Consider the following 16646-nt stretch of genomic DNA (forward strand, 5'->3'; position numbering starts at 1 on the left):
CCTGCATTGCAGGCGGACTCTTCACTGACTGACCCACCAGGGAAGTGCTTGGACAAAACCAAATTCCATCCTCCTCATTGCTGCCCCTTCGACAGTAAACTGGTACTGTGGGGATAAACATGGTGCTTTTTACAGAAACAGGTGAGCGGAGGACCGAGGCCTCTACAGTCCCAACACCGACTTTCTGTGGTGTACTCCGGATTAGGGAACACTGACCCAAGATATCAACTAGCTCATTTTTAGAGGAAACATGCTCAGCGAGCTCTCATCGCCTTCTCCCGACATGGGCCCGTTCTACATTATCTATAAGGCGAAGTACTTAATTACTGGAATTACTGGATTTAATTAATAGCCACTCCATACTCAATCCATCTTTTAAAAAAATTTATTATTTTGAAGTATATCGATTCATAATGTTGAATTAATTTCTGCTGTACAGTAAAGTGATTTAGTTGTATATATTTGTATATATATGTATACATGTGGGTGAGTGCATGCTCAGTCGCTTCAGTTTGTCTGGCTCTTTGTGACTCCATGGACTGTAGCCCACCAGGCTCCTCTGCTCATGGGATTCTCCAGGCAAGAATACTGGAGTGGGTTGCCATTTCCTCCTCCAGGGGATCTTCCCAACCCAGGGATCGAACCTGTGTCTCTTGTGTGTCTTGCTTGGCAGGTGGATTCTTTAACACTGGTCAACCAACTAAATCACTTTGCCGTACATCAGAAATTAACACAATATCACATATATTTTCATATTTCTTCCCTTAAGGTTTATACAGGATATTGAATATAGTTCCCTATGCTATACAGTAGGACTTGTTCATTAAAGACTCAGAGTTCAAGTGGGGGAAAAATATATCTTAGTGATACTGCACAGATTTTCACTTATACAAAAGAGGGGTTTGAAGTTTTATGTGGTTAATTAGAGTTTTAGAGATTGACTAAAATTGGCTATTACTTATTTTTAAAGCATTCTCAAGGAATTCAGTTAAACTATAAATGGTTGTACAGTGGTGTTAGTTACTGTGTTTGATGCCTCTTAACAGATTTTCTTCTAAAAATCTACATTATATTCTACATAAAATCTTTTAAATAAAAAAATTACTCTTTTAAAAAGAAAATAAAGGCACATAGAAGAACAATGGTATGTAAGAAGTTTATATACATTAGAAGCGAAGTCACTCAGTCGTGTCCGACTCTTTTTTGTGTGTGTGTGTGTGACCCCATGGACTGTAGCCCAACAGGCTCCTCCGTCCATGGGATTTTCTAGGCAAGAGTACTGGAGTGGGTTGCCATTTCCCTCTCCAGAGGATCTTCCCAACCCAGGGATCAAACCCGGGTCTCCTGCATTGTAGGCAGACACTTTACCATCTGAGCCACAGGGAAGTCCACTTATATACATTACTGAGTCAACAAGTAAGAATATGTGACCTTGGGACTGTTGTGCACCATATTTGGGAAAAAAAAGCTCAAAACTGCTCCCAAAAGTACCAGTTCATGTTTTGTCAGAGGGGTCAAGTCCATGGTGAGGGCTGGGGAAAAAGAGGAAGGACCACTGGGCTCAGAGCTTCTGAAGCAGCCACCAACATGCCTTTCCATCATCTTAAAGAGGTAAGAAGACAGGAAAGAAGAGATGGGGCGGAAAGCTCTGACTGTTGAGTCAGGGAGAAGATAAACTGAGCATGTTTTTCAGCCTCATTTGTTCTTCCATCCAGAACTAGATTTACTAGGGGTCATCCCTGGTTATGCAGTGGCTAAGACTCGGAGCTCCCGATGCAGCAGGCCCAGATTGGATCCCTGGTCCGGGAACTAGATCTCACATGCCACAACTAAGAGTTCGAATGTTGCAACTAAGGCTTCCACATGGCGCAATCAAGACCGAAGGTCCCGTGTGCCACAACTAAGACCCAGCACAGCCAAATTAAAACCAACCAACCAACCAACGAAACCCTTAACAAATACTGGTGTAATCTCACTAACAGGTCAGATAGTCTTCTACCAACCATGGTAAACACAAAACTTACAGAAGTCATACTTCCTGCCCAAAGGACTTTCACGTCTTTTGAAAGTATGAGAGAGATACAAGAGAAAAAAATGAGCTAAATATACAGGTAGCAGATGGTACAGACAATAAATGCTATGGGAATTGAGGGTGGGATGGGAAGGAGTGGGGATGGTCACCACTGAAAGTGTTTAGAAAGAGATTCAGAGAAGCAGATTGAAAAGGTAAAACGTCAACTTTGAGATTGGTTTGGAACAATGTTCTTGAAAAGTTTATTTGGTAGTCAGGAGTTTCTTGGACTTTGGAAATGGGTTTCTGTAGAAATAATTTCATAAATCGTGGTTAATATCTTGGACCAGTCCACTGAAATTCACCAATACTTGGGTCTCATAACAGAGCCTCCTGGGGCCCTGTACCAAGCCCGTCTGAAGCCTGAGCTCTGAGTTCCATGGCCCTTGAGGCAGAGCACAGAGTAGGACGTGATCTAGGCACCAAGGAAGCACAGGTCTCATAATCCACACCTCTGGCAGGGCTTTTGGAGGCTCTCCAGGCCACGATGGGAGATTATAGAAGCTGAGGACAGCAGTAGCTACTCCCACCCTAAGGCATTTGAGAGGTCAAGTTTTGGAAGCCAAGGCAGTTCATTATTAGTGGGCCACTGAACGAAATGACTAATTGAAACCATGGTGTTGCTTTTTATAAGAAAAGAAAGTGAATGTTTTTTGAGCCAGGGACTGTAAGTCACTTTCCACTCCTTAAAAACATAATGCTCACAATATCCTATGAGGCAGATAACATTCATCCTATCCTACAGATATGGACACTACGGCTCGCAGTTAAACAATTGGCCCATTGTCATATGGTGCTGTGATTTGGCATTGAACTTGACTCGAAAGCCAGGCCAGGGTTTCTGCCTGCACACCAGCTGCCTCTTGGAAGTGCCAACAAGAACCAGTAAGATGGAACTTTCACTGATCATCAGACACTTGCTTTCTGAAATCATTGATTTAAATTCTTTCGCACAAGTGCTAGGAACAGATTCCAAAAAACTGACTTCCCCTGGGTCAGATCAATGGGGTTTTGTGTCCCTTTCTTCCAGGGGGTCCTTTCTAATGAGATCTTGAAAATTAATCCTGTGACAGGAGTGACTGTTTTGTTGCTGCTTTGGGAGTTGCTTTTGATATCTGCCTTTCAATTTTGCTCTAAGTTAATCAGTTTCCAAAAGAATTGCATAAGGAAAAATCAGAGAATAGTGTTAGAGGTACAAAAAAAAAAAAAAAAAAAAAAGGGAAAGGGAGACTTTCTACTTTCTCCTACCCTAGATTAAATATATATTTTAGTGACTGACACACACTTGAGCAGAGAAGCCAAAATTTCTATTTCTGCTCTTTACAGAATCCACCTGCAATGCAGGAGACCCTGGCTGGATTTCTGGGTTGGGAAGATCCTCTGGAGAAGGGATAGGCTACCCACTCCAGTATTCCTGGGCTTCCCTTGTTGTGGCTCAGCTGGTAAAGAATCCACCTGCAATGCGGGAGACCTGTGTTCAATCCCTGGGTTGGGAAGATCTCCTGGAGAAGGGAACAGCTGCCCACTTCAGTATTCTGGCCTAGAGAATTCCATGGACTGTAAAGTCCATGGGCTCACAAAGAGTTAGACACGACTGAGCAACTTTCACTTTCTTTATAATGGGTTACAGGAAACCAAAATATTGATACTTAGCCTTCCACGACTTTTACCAGAGGAAGGAGAAACAAATAATACTGAACACATTTTATTTCTATTTGTTAGAAGATAAAAGAATACATTTAATATTACAGGTGGGTTAAAAGTTCCAGTTCAGTAGAAAACAAATACATAAAAAGTTTAACCTTTAAACTCTCAAATTATATAAGTGCAGCTTAAGCTAACATAAAATCCTCCTGACACAGGAAACTGTTGTGCATTGATCATGAAGTGTCAGACAAGTCTTGTAGCTTTATTTAATTCATAACAGTTTTAAAAGGAAGCAGTTAAAAAATCTCTGCTCTCATCCCCACCACCCGAACTGCTAAGAGGGGCTCAGTGCAACTACATTTCTGTGCAAACAACGAGGCTTATAGGGAACACTTGCTTTCCTTCTGAGGGTCTGGAATGTTGATGATGCTAGGCAGACAGTGCTTTTGTGATCAATCCCGCAAGAAAATCTTGGACACTGAGTCTCTAATGAGCTTCCCTGGTTCATAACACTTCCCAAAGTTTGTCACAACTTAATTGTTGGAGGGATGATGTATGTCTTGTGTGACTCTGCAGGGAGAAGACTCTTGGAAGCTTGTACCTGGTTCTCTCTGGACTTCACCCCACCATCTCCCTTTTCCCTTTGCTGATTTTGCTTTGTATCCTTCTGCTGTAACAAATCTTATCTGCGACTGCAAAAGAAAAAAAAAAATCTCTTTTTTCTTTAGAAGTGTAGTGAGTTCTAACATCACCAGCTCCACTCATGGGGAAGCTTCCAGGTCTACATCATGCCAACAGGAAGGATACACGGAAGGAGAATGGGTTCAAGGGAAGACAAAGAACTCATGATCCCTAGGTAGCAGCTGGTTTGTCTCACTGAATCCTCACAATAATCTTGTAGAGAAATGAGGGTTATGGATTATTAAAAGGCTCAGATATAGGACCATACTAGGAGTTTTACTATCCTCTTTACCAATAAGGGAATGGAGGATCAAAGAGCCCGTTACCTCCATGAGATCCTATGCTGTGGCTAGGATACCTGAATTTGGCCCAATTTTAACTGAACTACCCATTGATCCACTCTCTCCCCAATAAATGGCAGGGATCAAGACTTACTCATCTCTGCAGCACCGACATTAAGCATGTTGCCCAACTCGGAAAGTACAGAAAGTGCTCCATACACCGGTGTTGTCACATCTGACCCAAAAGTGCAAATTTTTCCCTTAGGCTCTTACATGCTGCCTTACAAAGAACAGAATGCACTTCAGATCTCTGCTGTGCTTCCTTTGTGATCGTAACAGATTTCCTTAGGCACTCAGTTTTGTTTTCCTATCTCACAACCAAATCCAAGATAGTCATTTTCTTCCCCATAACAAGTGGAAAAAAATTTTTTTTTTTAAAAAATTCCCTAGTGGCTCAGTGGTAAAGAATCCACCTGCCAATGCAGGTGATACAGGTACCACCCCTGGTCCAGGAAGACCCCACAGGCCGTGGAGCAGCGAAGCCCGAGCACCACAACTTCTGAGCTTGTGCTCTAGAGTCTGGGAGCTGCTGAAGCCTGCATGCTGGAGCCTGTGCTTTGCAGCAAGAGCAGCCACTGCAATGAGAAGCCCACGCACTGCAACTAGAGAGTAGCCCCCGCCCTCTGCAACTAGAGAAAAGTCCGCACAGCAACAAAGACACGACTCAGTCAAAAATAAATGAATAAATAAATAAATTACAAGAAAGGAAGGAAAATGAAGGGAAAAACTGAAAGTACAGCAGACTGAAATGCATGCCTTCCTTTACTAACATACTTACAGGGACAGTATTGGACAGAGAAGCCCAAAGTAGTAAGAGCCCATAATTGGGACTCTTCTGTTCATTTGCTTCCATCTCTAGGAGATCCAGTACAGCCTGCATGACTGTCTGTTTAAAGCAAAAAAAAAAAAACAAACAAAGAAATATTGTCAAACCAGAGCTATGTGACCAAGACTGGTGCTAATAAAGATCACCTTTCTTTAATCTGAAAAGAACATTTTTCTTTAATCTGAAAGATACAATTTTTGCTATTCTTAGGTTTGCGATTTCAGGCATGCTAAGGGATTTTACATACTTACTGGTAGAATAGTAATTGGAAATAGGGACTCTGGGGTTCAACACTCTTACCACATTGGTTCAAATCCCAGCTTAATTTTTTTAAACACTTTATTTTTTAGAGCAGTTATAGGTTTATAATAAAACTGAGAGAAGAGTACAGAAATTTCTCATATAACCCTTACCCCCACATCTGCATAGCCTTCACCATTGTCGTCAGCATCACTTACCAGAACTGTACATTTTTTTTTAACCAAGGATGAAACTAAATGGATATATCATAATCATCTAAAGTGTATAGCTTACCTTAGGATTCATTCTTGGTGTTGTAAACCCTGTGGCTTTGGACAAATGCATAATGACATCTATTATCATTACAATATCACACAGAGTATTTTCATGCCCCTAAAACATCCTCTAAGTTCTGTCTACTAATCTCTGCCCAGTCCCTAACAACCATTGATCTTTCTACTTTCTTCATAGTTTTGCCTTTTCCAAAATGTCACATAATTGGAATCAGACAGTACATAGCCTGCTCATATTAGCTTCTTTCACATAGCAATATGCATTTATGGTTCCTCCATGTCTTTTCATGGCTTGATAGCTCATTTCTTTTAAGCACTAATACTCTATTCTCTGTAGGTAGCACAGTTTATCCATTTATCCACTTACCTATTGAAGGGCATCTTGGTTGAGTCCAAAACAGTATAAATATTGCAATACTCTAAAACTATGCAGAGAACTGACATTTGACATGGACGGTGCCAGATCAGATCAGGGCTACATCCAAGGCCACCTACTGTGGCTGTTCTCAGGTCATCACACAAATTCCATGAAAGCATTTCTTTCATTGGAAGGTTTCCCAGATTTGCCTCTGCCAATGGTCATCTCCATCACCATGAAGAAACTCAGACATTGTAACATTTTCATTAAACTTACTTGTGCACTGTGAATCTTAAATAGGCAATAGAAATAATAGTAGCTAAAGTCTAGTCACTGCTTTGGAAGGCAAGTACTGTTTTAAGGGCCTCACAGGGATCTAAGCATTCAATGCTCACCGCAGCTCCAAGGAGTAGATCTGTTATTTTCACTGTTTCACATTTGAGAAAATGAAGGCACAATTAAGTTGGGGAACTTTGCCAGAGACATACAGATCGTCACTGGTTGAGCTGGGACTGAATCCTGGGAGTCTGGCCCCTGGTTCCAGTGCTCACAATCTTAGCGACTAGGCTATCTGCCCTTTGAAAGTGAAAGTCGCTCAGTCATGTCTGACTGTTGGCGAGACCCCATGGACTGTAGCTTGCCAGGCTCCTCTGTCCGTGGAATTCTCCAGGCAAGAATATTGGAGTGGGTGTAGCCATTCCCTTCTCCAGGGGATCTTTCCAACCCAGGGATCGAACTCAGGTTTCCTGCATTGCAGGCAGATTCTTTTCTTTACCATCTGAGCCACCAGGAAAGCCCTTTGGGAAAATCTTAGCCACTAGGGCTACGCTGCCCCTTAGAGACTCAATCCTTAACTCATGGATTAGGGATCTGGAGACGTGCATTACACTACAATGAAGTGGTTTTTCTTCAGATTCCATAATATGGAAAACACCAATTACATCACTATCAAAGTAAACACATGACTAGAGGCTGTTCCTGTTACTTACAAAGAATGTAATGTTTCAAAAGTGATTAACCCTGGCTTTCTGGTTTTAACAATCCCCTGTTTTCCAGGTATTAAAGTTGTTGTGAAAAATAAATGAGTAATGAATTTGTGAAATGTGTAATACTATGCCTGGGACACAGTAAGCACCCCATGAATGTTAGTGATGTCTTATTGTTTTTGTAACAATGGATTAGCAGGTTTGAAAATAATTTAAGTATAAATTTCATTTACTCTTGATTTCTATCAGATTTACAATGCAAGTTGTTATGGTACAAAGTTAATATTTCATTGAAAATCCTACAGATATATTTCATTCTCTTGATAGGCTATTCTGTGGCACAGTCTTAAATAAAAACATTAGTTTAATATATATCTAGATATATATCTAGAATAACATGGGAGAAGTCATTCATGTTAAAACATGATAAAATTATGATGTGATAAGAGTGTGTATAATATTAAAATAAAAAATCTTCTTCTAGTCTTTTGCTTAACTAGGCCATTGAAGGACTTCCCTGGTGGTCCAGTGGCTAAGACTCTGTGCTCTGAATGCAGAGGCCCTGGGTTCAATCCCTGGTCAGGGAACTAGAACCCACATGCTACCGCTAAGACTTGGTGCAGCCAAAAAAAAAAACACAAACAAATCCCTAAGTCATTGAAATCTACTTATACAGTAAAAGACAACAAAATCTTTTATTTTCTTCTTAGCCCATGTTTTTAAAAGATTGTTGGTATAAAGACATAAACTCTGTGTGAATACTGCTGGAGGAAAACAGAAACAAAAAAAAATTTTTAAGTTAAAAATTCCCTAATTTTTTATTCCCAGTACCACACCACTACCACAATTTACAGGGCAATATACCTGATGTAATGAAAAGAAAAAGGCAAAGCTACAACAGATAAAAGACCTCAGGAATGTAACATCTAATTGACACTACATTGCATTAATCAACAGCTGCACATTTTGCAAACTATGGGTATAACAGTCCAGAAGAGAAGGGTTTCCTGTTTAAGCTGCAGTAACTTTTCCGACTATGGATCATCATTCCTTCTCTGGCAGATTTTTACAGTTTCTCTAATGCATTTGGGATGACTGTCTCAAAGAAACCTGTAGCTTTCCTGACAACTCTTCGCCCTCTCTTCTGCTAAGAACTGTAGGCCTTTTCTGAGTTTTCAGAACTTTCTGCTACCACATCCACCACTTCTACCACCAGATCCATAAGCACCACCATAGGGACTGCCCGAGTTTCTTCCACCAAAACCGCCCCCTTTCATGAGTCCATAATTTGATTGCTGTTGTCCGTTGTAATTTCCAAAATCATTATAATTTCCACCACCACCATAGTTACCTCCAAAACTTCCTCCTTCATCGTAACCATCATATCCTCCACCATGACCACCATATCCACCACCTTTGTTTCCATATCCTGGTCCACCACCACCATAGCCTCCTCTACTACTTTAACCAGGACCACCACCATAGTTGCCACCATCACCTCCAAATCCATTGTATCCACCATCACTTCCTCCATAACTCTTTCTGTTGCCACCACCTCCACCACCATAGCCTCCTCTTCCACCAAAGTTTCCACCAAGGCCAAAGTTACGTCCACCACCTCCAAAGTTTCCTCCATGACCCATAAGGTTGCCAGATCTACCTCCATGACCTCTTTGGCACCCAGCAGATTGCATCTCTTGTTTAGAAAGGGCCTTTTTTAAAACAATGAAGTCACAGAGCTCACGAGTGTTCAAACTGAATTCAGTCCCAGCCATAAACACCAAATAAGCTTCACCAAAGTTCAAAATCTGTCTTTATTCAAAGAGGGAGTTCAAGTACTTATGATTATAGTGCCTCATTTCTTCAGAGTAAGAAAAATAAATGCTATTCTAGAATTATTGTCAGTGGGGAATTTTAAGTGAAGTGAAGTGAAAGTCGCTCAGTCATGTCCAACTCTTTGCGACCCCATGGACTATATGAAGTGAAGTGAAGTGAAAGTCACTCAGTCGTGTCTGATTCTTTGCTTCTCCATGGACTATACAGTCCATGGAATTCTCCAGGCCAGAATACTGGAGTGCGTAGCCTTTCCTGTCTCCAGGGGATCTTCCCAATCCAGGGATCGAACCCAGGTCTCCCGCAATGCAGGTGGATTCTTTGCCAGCTGAGCCACAAGGAATCCCGGGAAGTTTTAACTGGGGCATTAAAACCCCTGTTTTCTAGGCTCGTAGATTACAGATCTACTTGGGTTCAGCTTTTATATACACATGGCTTTACCTCTAAATTCTGGAAAACAATGCAAAGAAAAATGTGTTTGTCTAGATCTGTTTGTAAAATAGAATTCTTAGCTGAGGCAAAGTCTGTCAGTGAAGGGCATCCTAGTCTAACTTCCGTTCCTTTTGGCTAACTGTTGACCGTTTAATTCTGAATAATCTGTATATGCTGATTATTATTTTTTTTGTACTTTACTGTATTATTATTTTTCATTAATTTAAGGAAATAAAAGGCAATGTGATTTTTCCCCTTTTCTGTCTTTTCAGAAATGCCTTGCAGAATATAATGACGGCTTATGATATACAGCAAAGATTGTTTGCGTTAAAGAATTTAAGCCTCAAGCTATCCTGGTACCCAGTCTAACTTTCTATCCCCCTCCTTCAGGAGGGAGATCCCCAAACATTCACACATTCATATTTTTTTTTTTCTAAAGTGAACTTTCCCTCCAGTGTTAAGCAGAGTTGTTGAAAATAACACTTGCTATTGTTAACTAAAAGCAAATGAACAAAAACGTTTGATGTCATCTTTAAGTGCTAAAAGATAGGAAGTGATTTCTTCAGTGAGGATAACAATGATAAACTCTTTCATAGTCTTTACTCTGTTCCAAGTGCTTTCCAAATACTGACTCACTGGATCCCACAACTCTATGAAGTAGGTGACAAAACTGACACCAAGAGGCTAGGTACCACATCCAAGGTCACAGAGCAGTGACTGGATCTGCATCCAGCCAGTCCAGGCCAAAAGGAAGCCCAGCCTCCCAGGGTGAGTCTGGAGAATCGGGTAATTTTCCAAAGTTTCCAGGGATTCTAATGAGCGGTCAGGATGGAGAACCATGTATTAGCAAGCATCAGAACCATCTGGAAGGTGCATCAAACCACAGATGGCTAGGCTCCCAGGGTTTCTGCCTGAGTGGTTCCCAGGTGATGCTGGTACCATTGGTCTAGGGACCACACGTGGAGAACTATAGATCCAGGACACTTGGAAGAGTGACTCCCGGTGTCTTGCTCTTTAAGTTTTATATCATACTACCTGGTTGCATTTGAAGAGAGAAACAATGAGTGGTGGCGACCTCAGGGGAAAAAGTCAACTTTGTCAAGCTTTATTATCTTTGCCTAACTGGCTGTAACTGCCACCTGAGACTGTTGACACAAACAACTCTATAATCAATGTGTGTATGATAAATCACTTCAGTCATGTCCAACTCTTTGTGACCCTATGAACCGTAGCCTGCCAGGCACCTCTGTCCATGGGATTCCCCAGGCAAGAATACTAGAGTGGGTTGCCATGCCCTCTTACAGGGGATCTTCCCAACCCAGGGATTGAACGGGCATCTCTTACATCTCCTGCATTGGCAGGTGGGTTCTTTACCACTGTGCCACCATAAGTCAATTTAAAAAGAAACTCAGACTATTGTGTTATTTTGTTATCTGTAGTCTCAGTTTTTCCTTTATGGAAAATAGGGTTAATTCCTTCCTCCCTGTTGTGAGGATGTAATAATAAAATAACATATGTAAACATCTGACACAGTGGATGGCAAAATGGTATCTAATGCATTTCATGATTTTCAGCAACAACGACAACCACAAAAAATCTAAGGAATACTTACCAGGGAATTATCTTTTGCAGATTTGTATGTTTTTATATCCGGAATATTTTTCTCAAAAAGTTCTAGAAGCCATTTTTTGGATTTTGACCAGTTTCTAGGTGAGAAAGAATACGTGTATAAATTAACTGAAAAGCACTCTAGGAGCAATAGATCACAGCAGAAAAGGGACACGGTCTATGGAATTTTAATTCTCCAGACATCTTTTTCAGTGGGAATGTCATGAGAGGTCTTCCTTCAGATTTATCAGTACCCAAGGGAAACTGCGGGGGCGAGGCAGTCACATTTTAGTGTCTTTTGCAAAGAAGCGTTTGCATTCCTAGAGGACTGGCGCTGAATAAGAAACAGGGCCTATGACTTGCTCAGCCTAAGTTTACTCTGGCTGTTGCCCGTCTCAGGAGGATGAAAAACTAGTACCGGACCTGTGACTGGGTTAAATGAGGTAAAGCAAACTGACGAAGAGCGTTTTAATCTTTTCTGACCAGTCATCAGTGTAGACCAACTGCCAAGAAACTAAAAAAAAAAAAAAAAAAATCACATTACTTTGTAATCAAACAGTTTCACAAACTTTTTGTTTGTTTGTTTGTTTGTTTGTCTCATAAACTTTTATCTGAGCCAATTGTAAGAAATACAATTGACCACAACTACCGTTGCCTTAGGGGAGAATAAGGACAAGGTCTGATCTGACCCAGGTCACACTTGATAATGCAGGAATGACTGGTAAGAGTAAGCTGGAAATGGCATAGAAGGTCTCAAAACAGACTCTTCGTTTCTTTCTCATATTCTCCCCTTCCCCTCTTGCTTTTGCTCCTCAAAATGAGACTAAACAAATAATTCATCACTCTTCTTCAGTTCCTCCCTCAATTCACACACACACACCTAACTGGTCATAAGAATTAGCTTCTGTCTCTGCCACTTAAGCTGCTATTATATCCACTTAGAACAAAGAAAGGAGTGACAAATAAGAATGGCTGAGGGGAGCTTGAAAAGGGAATTAATACAGGAAACCGCTCTCTACCTGAGGAGGCATTCTGGCAACTGGGACCCATATTCGAAACCTTCATCGTAAGCTTGAAAGTGCTGATGAAACTCCCTGATTTTCCTCTCATCTGAGGGAAACAGACCTTTTTTAAAGAGTATGTTCACTGTGACGGGGTAAAGGAGGTGCCTGCAAAGATAGAAACACATAAAATGTCACAGCCAGTGACCAAAGAAGAAGGCACAGGATACAAGAAGATATTATTGAACAGCTATATGTTAGGGGTAGACAATCACATGTGGGGCTGCCAAGGAGATAGTGGTAAAGAGCCTGCTTACCAATGCAGGAGACATCAGAGACGCCAGTTCAATCCCTGGGTTGGGAAGATCTCCTGGAGGAGGGCATGGCAACCCGCTCCAGTATTCCTGCCTGGAGAATCCCATGGACAGAGAAGCCTGGTGGGCTACAGGCCATGGGGTCGCAAAGAGTCAGACACGACTCAAGAGACTTAGCACACACACATGCACGCAATCATATGTGATAAATTTGGTGGGGGCAAGTCACTCTTAAGAGCTTTTAATATTTGCTTACTGTGCTCAAGATAACTTAGGGGTAAAATTGTGGTCTTATTTACCTAAAGATTTTCAAATGCTTTCTAATCAAGTATTGTTCGATCCTGATAAACGTGAGCTTAAAACTAAGGTGGTGTTTCAGGGGGCTCTGAAGAGCTCTGGTACCATAGTTCTTTACATCTCAGCACAGAAAGAATTCAGTGAGAGACAGAGTGATAGATAAGGAATTATTTATTAAAATAGGATGCATGTGAGGCTTACGAGTAGTGGGTCAGAGGAGACCTCAACCCAAGAACTTACGGGGCTACAGTTTTACAAACACAGGAAAAGCGAGGAAGCGGAGAAGACCTTCTTTTTCTTGAGCAGATGTCATGCTTCCATCATCAGTTCCTCCTGCAGGTTGAGCAGGGGAGCTTTCTTGTCCCTACATGGTCAAGCAACGTCCATAAATTATTGCTTTTTATGTGTGCAGAGAGCGTGTCCTAACTTACTGAGCTCACTGAACTGGATGAGGGTCTCATGCCACCATTGTTGTATTGTCTTGGGGCATGTCTTGTGCTTCTGTTGCATGGTTTTACTGCTAAGCGAGCCTGCTTGGTTTCATGGTTACGTAAATCTGTTTTCTTGAGTAATCATTAACTTATAGGGGCCTCTCATGTTTTTTTCTACTTGCAATCCCCTAGTGGGATTAACTATTTAATCACCTACTTTGTCCCTATACTCTGTCCTTATCAAGCTGATACACAGAAAAATTCAACACAATTTCAACAAGCATTTATTTTTAGAAAACAACAACAATAACCAAGATACTGCTCATACCTTTAGATAGCAGCAAAAAAAATAACCAAAGAATCAAGGGCAATGTTAGTCACCAAATTCCTAATATCTCCCAGGATCTTATGACTTTGAACTATACTGAAAATTCACATGCAGTATTGAGAAATGGAATATTTCCTGCCATATCAGTAAACAAAGGATGTCACAGTCATCAGCAACTATAGCCACCACTGATGGTGAGCTGGTGAACCCTGAGGAAATTCAGGAAGGAAAAGAATACCTGCCACCTGGCAGCCCTCAGACTGCAGCCACTCCCTGCGGTGAGCCCCAGGAGTCTCCAGATGTGAAAACGCGGGATATTAGTCCCGGAGAGCTGAGGTGCCTATCAAACGAATGACTTCAGTGAGCCCAGACTCTTGCATATTCCAAAACATAGAAAAGTGCTAAATTCTTGAGATATGCTGTTTTCTTTGATTAATAAAAATCTTCTGATAGATGTTCAAACTACCTGTCCTTTGTTGCAAACCTTCTATATGACCTGGCTCCTGGTCTCACCTTTCCAAAGCAGTTCTCTCAGGGTAACTTGAGATGCTGAAGTTGAAGTTTTGGGGCTTGAAATCCTAAAAATTCCCACCAGATAAAACATAACTCTCAGCTTTTAGGTTGTGAATATTTCTGAAGTCTACGGTATCTGTCATCAGTAAGTTTTCCCTCAAGTGAATGAAATTACTGTGGAATACTTACATAAAAGAATATCAAAGATTATTAATATGTCCTAGATTAGTAACACTAAGTACTGTATCTTCCGTTTTTGTTTGCCATCTGTCCTTGACAGAAAATTCCCAGGATCTCCTTCTGTCACAGTTTCAAAGTTATTCAAGAATTTGCTTTGTTTTGTTGTATACATTGGGCATGTCAAAAGTTTGGTTGGTTGGTTGTTTCTGTTTTTATTTTTTCCCTATTTCTGGACTTCTAACAAAATATTAAATGTTGTTGTGCTTTATGAGTCTGAACAGTTGAATCCTGCCTCCAGTGTCAGGGTTTCCCCCTGAGATGGAAAAGTGCCTCACTGGTAACTTCAATTTACCAAATCTCCCTGCACGTGGCGGGGATTTTTCACACGGCTCCCATGCTCAGCCCTGACATTTGTCAAAAAGCTCCAGGACATAACTGAGCACTACCTGGCTCCCCATACTGTCCTTGCCTGTCTCACTTTCTCAGCATCTCTGCTCTCGGGGGACTCTGGGCTCAGTCCTGAGGCCCATGCTGGCTTTGCCTCAGCCACCTTGTGAAGTCTCACAAACATCTCCTGGAAGCTTGTCCCCTACTTCACAATTCTCTCCTCTTCCCTCTCCTCTCAATGTCCTCTTGTTCTAATAGTCACAAATTGCAGTGAATGCTTTATCAAAATTCTGATGGATACATAACAATTATATGAAGGAAATCCATGTAAAGCATACAAAATTGTAAGGAATGACTAAGAAGAAATTATTATATATGTGCTAAAATGATTTTATTGGCTTGTTTGTATGTGCCTGCTAAGTTGCTTCAGCTGTGTCTGACTCTTTGTGACCCCATGGACTGTAGCCTGCCAGGCTCTTCTGTCCATGGGATTCTCCAGGCAAGAGAGAATGCCATGCCCTCCTCCAGGGGATCTTCCCAACCAAGAGACTGAATCCATCATCTCTTACATCTCCTGCACTGGCAGGCAGGTTCTTTACCACTAGTGCTGCCTGGGATCTATTGGTTTGTTTGCTTAACTTCAAATTGAAGTACTAAATGAAAACTGCCCATTAATTAGAATTTAAAAGATCAATAGAATTTTTTAATTGGTTAGTAAGGTAGATTTCATTAATCCATCACATAGTATCTGAGGTCCAACATATAGGCTTCAAACTTTCTTATTCTCCTCCCCCCAAAAAAGAAAACAAAACAAAAATAATAAGGCATTGATTTACCTCATAAACTTGTTCAGGTCTGTGGTCCCATGAGTACCTAAATTCTGCAACTGTTCCTGTAATTCTTCAGTCAATTGTCCAGTGAATTTGTATAGGTTTAAAGTCCCCATTTTCCCTTTCACCGTGATATAAAGTTTCTCATGCAGTTTTAAAAAGATATTCTTTGCGATGGATGCTATAAACAGAGAAAACACATTTCAAAAGAAGCAACCACGTCTTGAAGTAAACCATCAGTGACCTCCCTCTGTGTCTTGATCAGCAGGAACTAGAGCCAAGGGTGAAGATTCAACATAAGACTGTGAGATGGTGAAAGCCTTAACAAAGTTTGCAAGGCCTTCTACCCTCTTTCCAGGTCTCCAATGGTATTTCCAGTGTCTTCACCCTCCAAATATATATTCCAGGTAAAACACACTCTTTTTTACATCTCACCATCTTCACGAGCTGTTCTATCTGCTCAGAATATTCTGTTTTTGACAACCAACCCTCACTTCCCTTACACACCTATAAGATATACATTTCTCCTTCTGACTTCTTTTCTCCTTTAAGTGTCTTAAATATTGTCTCCACCAGCAGGATCTTCCTAACTCCATGAGTAGCTCTGGCTCCACTGTTCACCCCCCCTTTTATTTTTTTTTGATGTGGATCATTTTTAGTCTCTATTGAATTTATTACAGTATTGTTTTTGCTTTATGTTTTGGTTTTTTGGCCATGAGGCATGTGGGATCTTAGCACCCAGACCAGGGATCAAACCTGCATCCCCTGAATCGGAAGGTGAACTCTCAACCACTGGACCACCAGGGAAGTCCCCACACCGTTCCACTGTTCCCTTTGTCTTAGTGCTCATGCTCCTTTCATGACACATCTGGTCTGGTCTGGGTGTTAAAGAGTATGAATTTTTGAACTCATTATTCCTTTATATTTTTCTTTAAATCCTCTTTAAGTATCTTCGAAATAAGTTTTTTAAAAAATAATTTTTAATTTTATATTTCATCATCCTATTATATGTAGGTTACATTTCACATAAGTTAATGAAAAATAATTTG

At 41.0% G+C, this 16646-nt stretch overlaps 1 protein-coding gene and 1 non-coding gene across 3 annotated transcripts in view; one reads left to right on the forward strand and one right to left on the reverse strand.

The window, feature by feature from the left end:
• The window catches only part of CYP39A1 (cytochrome P450 family 39 subfamily A member 1), an 81998-nt gene that overhangs the window by 53262 nt on the left and 12090 nt on the right, over positions 1–16646 (reverse strand). For both annotated transcript variants that reach the window (XM_065912469.1, XM_065912470.1), the window contains 4 exons: positions 15604–15778; positions 12336–12485; positions 11321–11414; positions 5519–5626 (listed from right to left, as the gene is read on the reverse strand). In XM_065912469.1, coding sequence (XP_065768541.1) covers positions 5519–5626; positions 11321–11414; positions 12336–12485; positions 15604–15778 — 527 coding nt within the window. The remainder of the gene's footprint in view (positions 1–5518; positions 5627–11320; positions 11415–12335; positions 12486–15603; positions 15779–16646) is intronic.
• On the forward strand, positions 7958–8030 carry TRNAQ-CUG (transfer RNA glutamine (anticodon CUG)). The gene has a single exon. It is a non-coding gene; the product is annotated as a tRNA-Gln (tRNA).

The sequence above is a fragment of the Muntiacus reevesi genome, chromosome 20 (assembly GCF_963930625.1).
Source record: "Muntiacus reevesi chromosome 20, mMunRee1.1, whole genome shotgun sequence".
Taxonomy (NCBI): domain Eukaryota; kingdom Metazoa; phylum Chordata; class Mammalia; order Artiodactyla; family Cervidae; genus Muntiacus; species Muntiacus reevesi.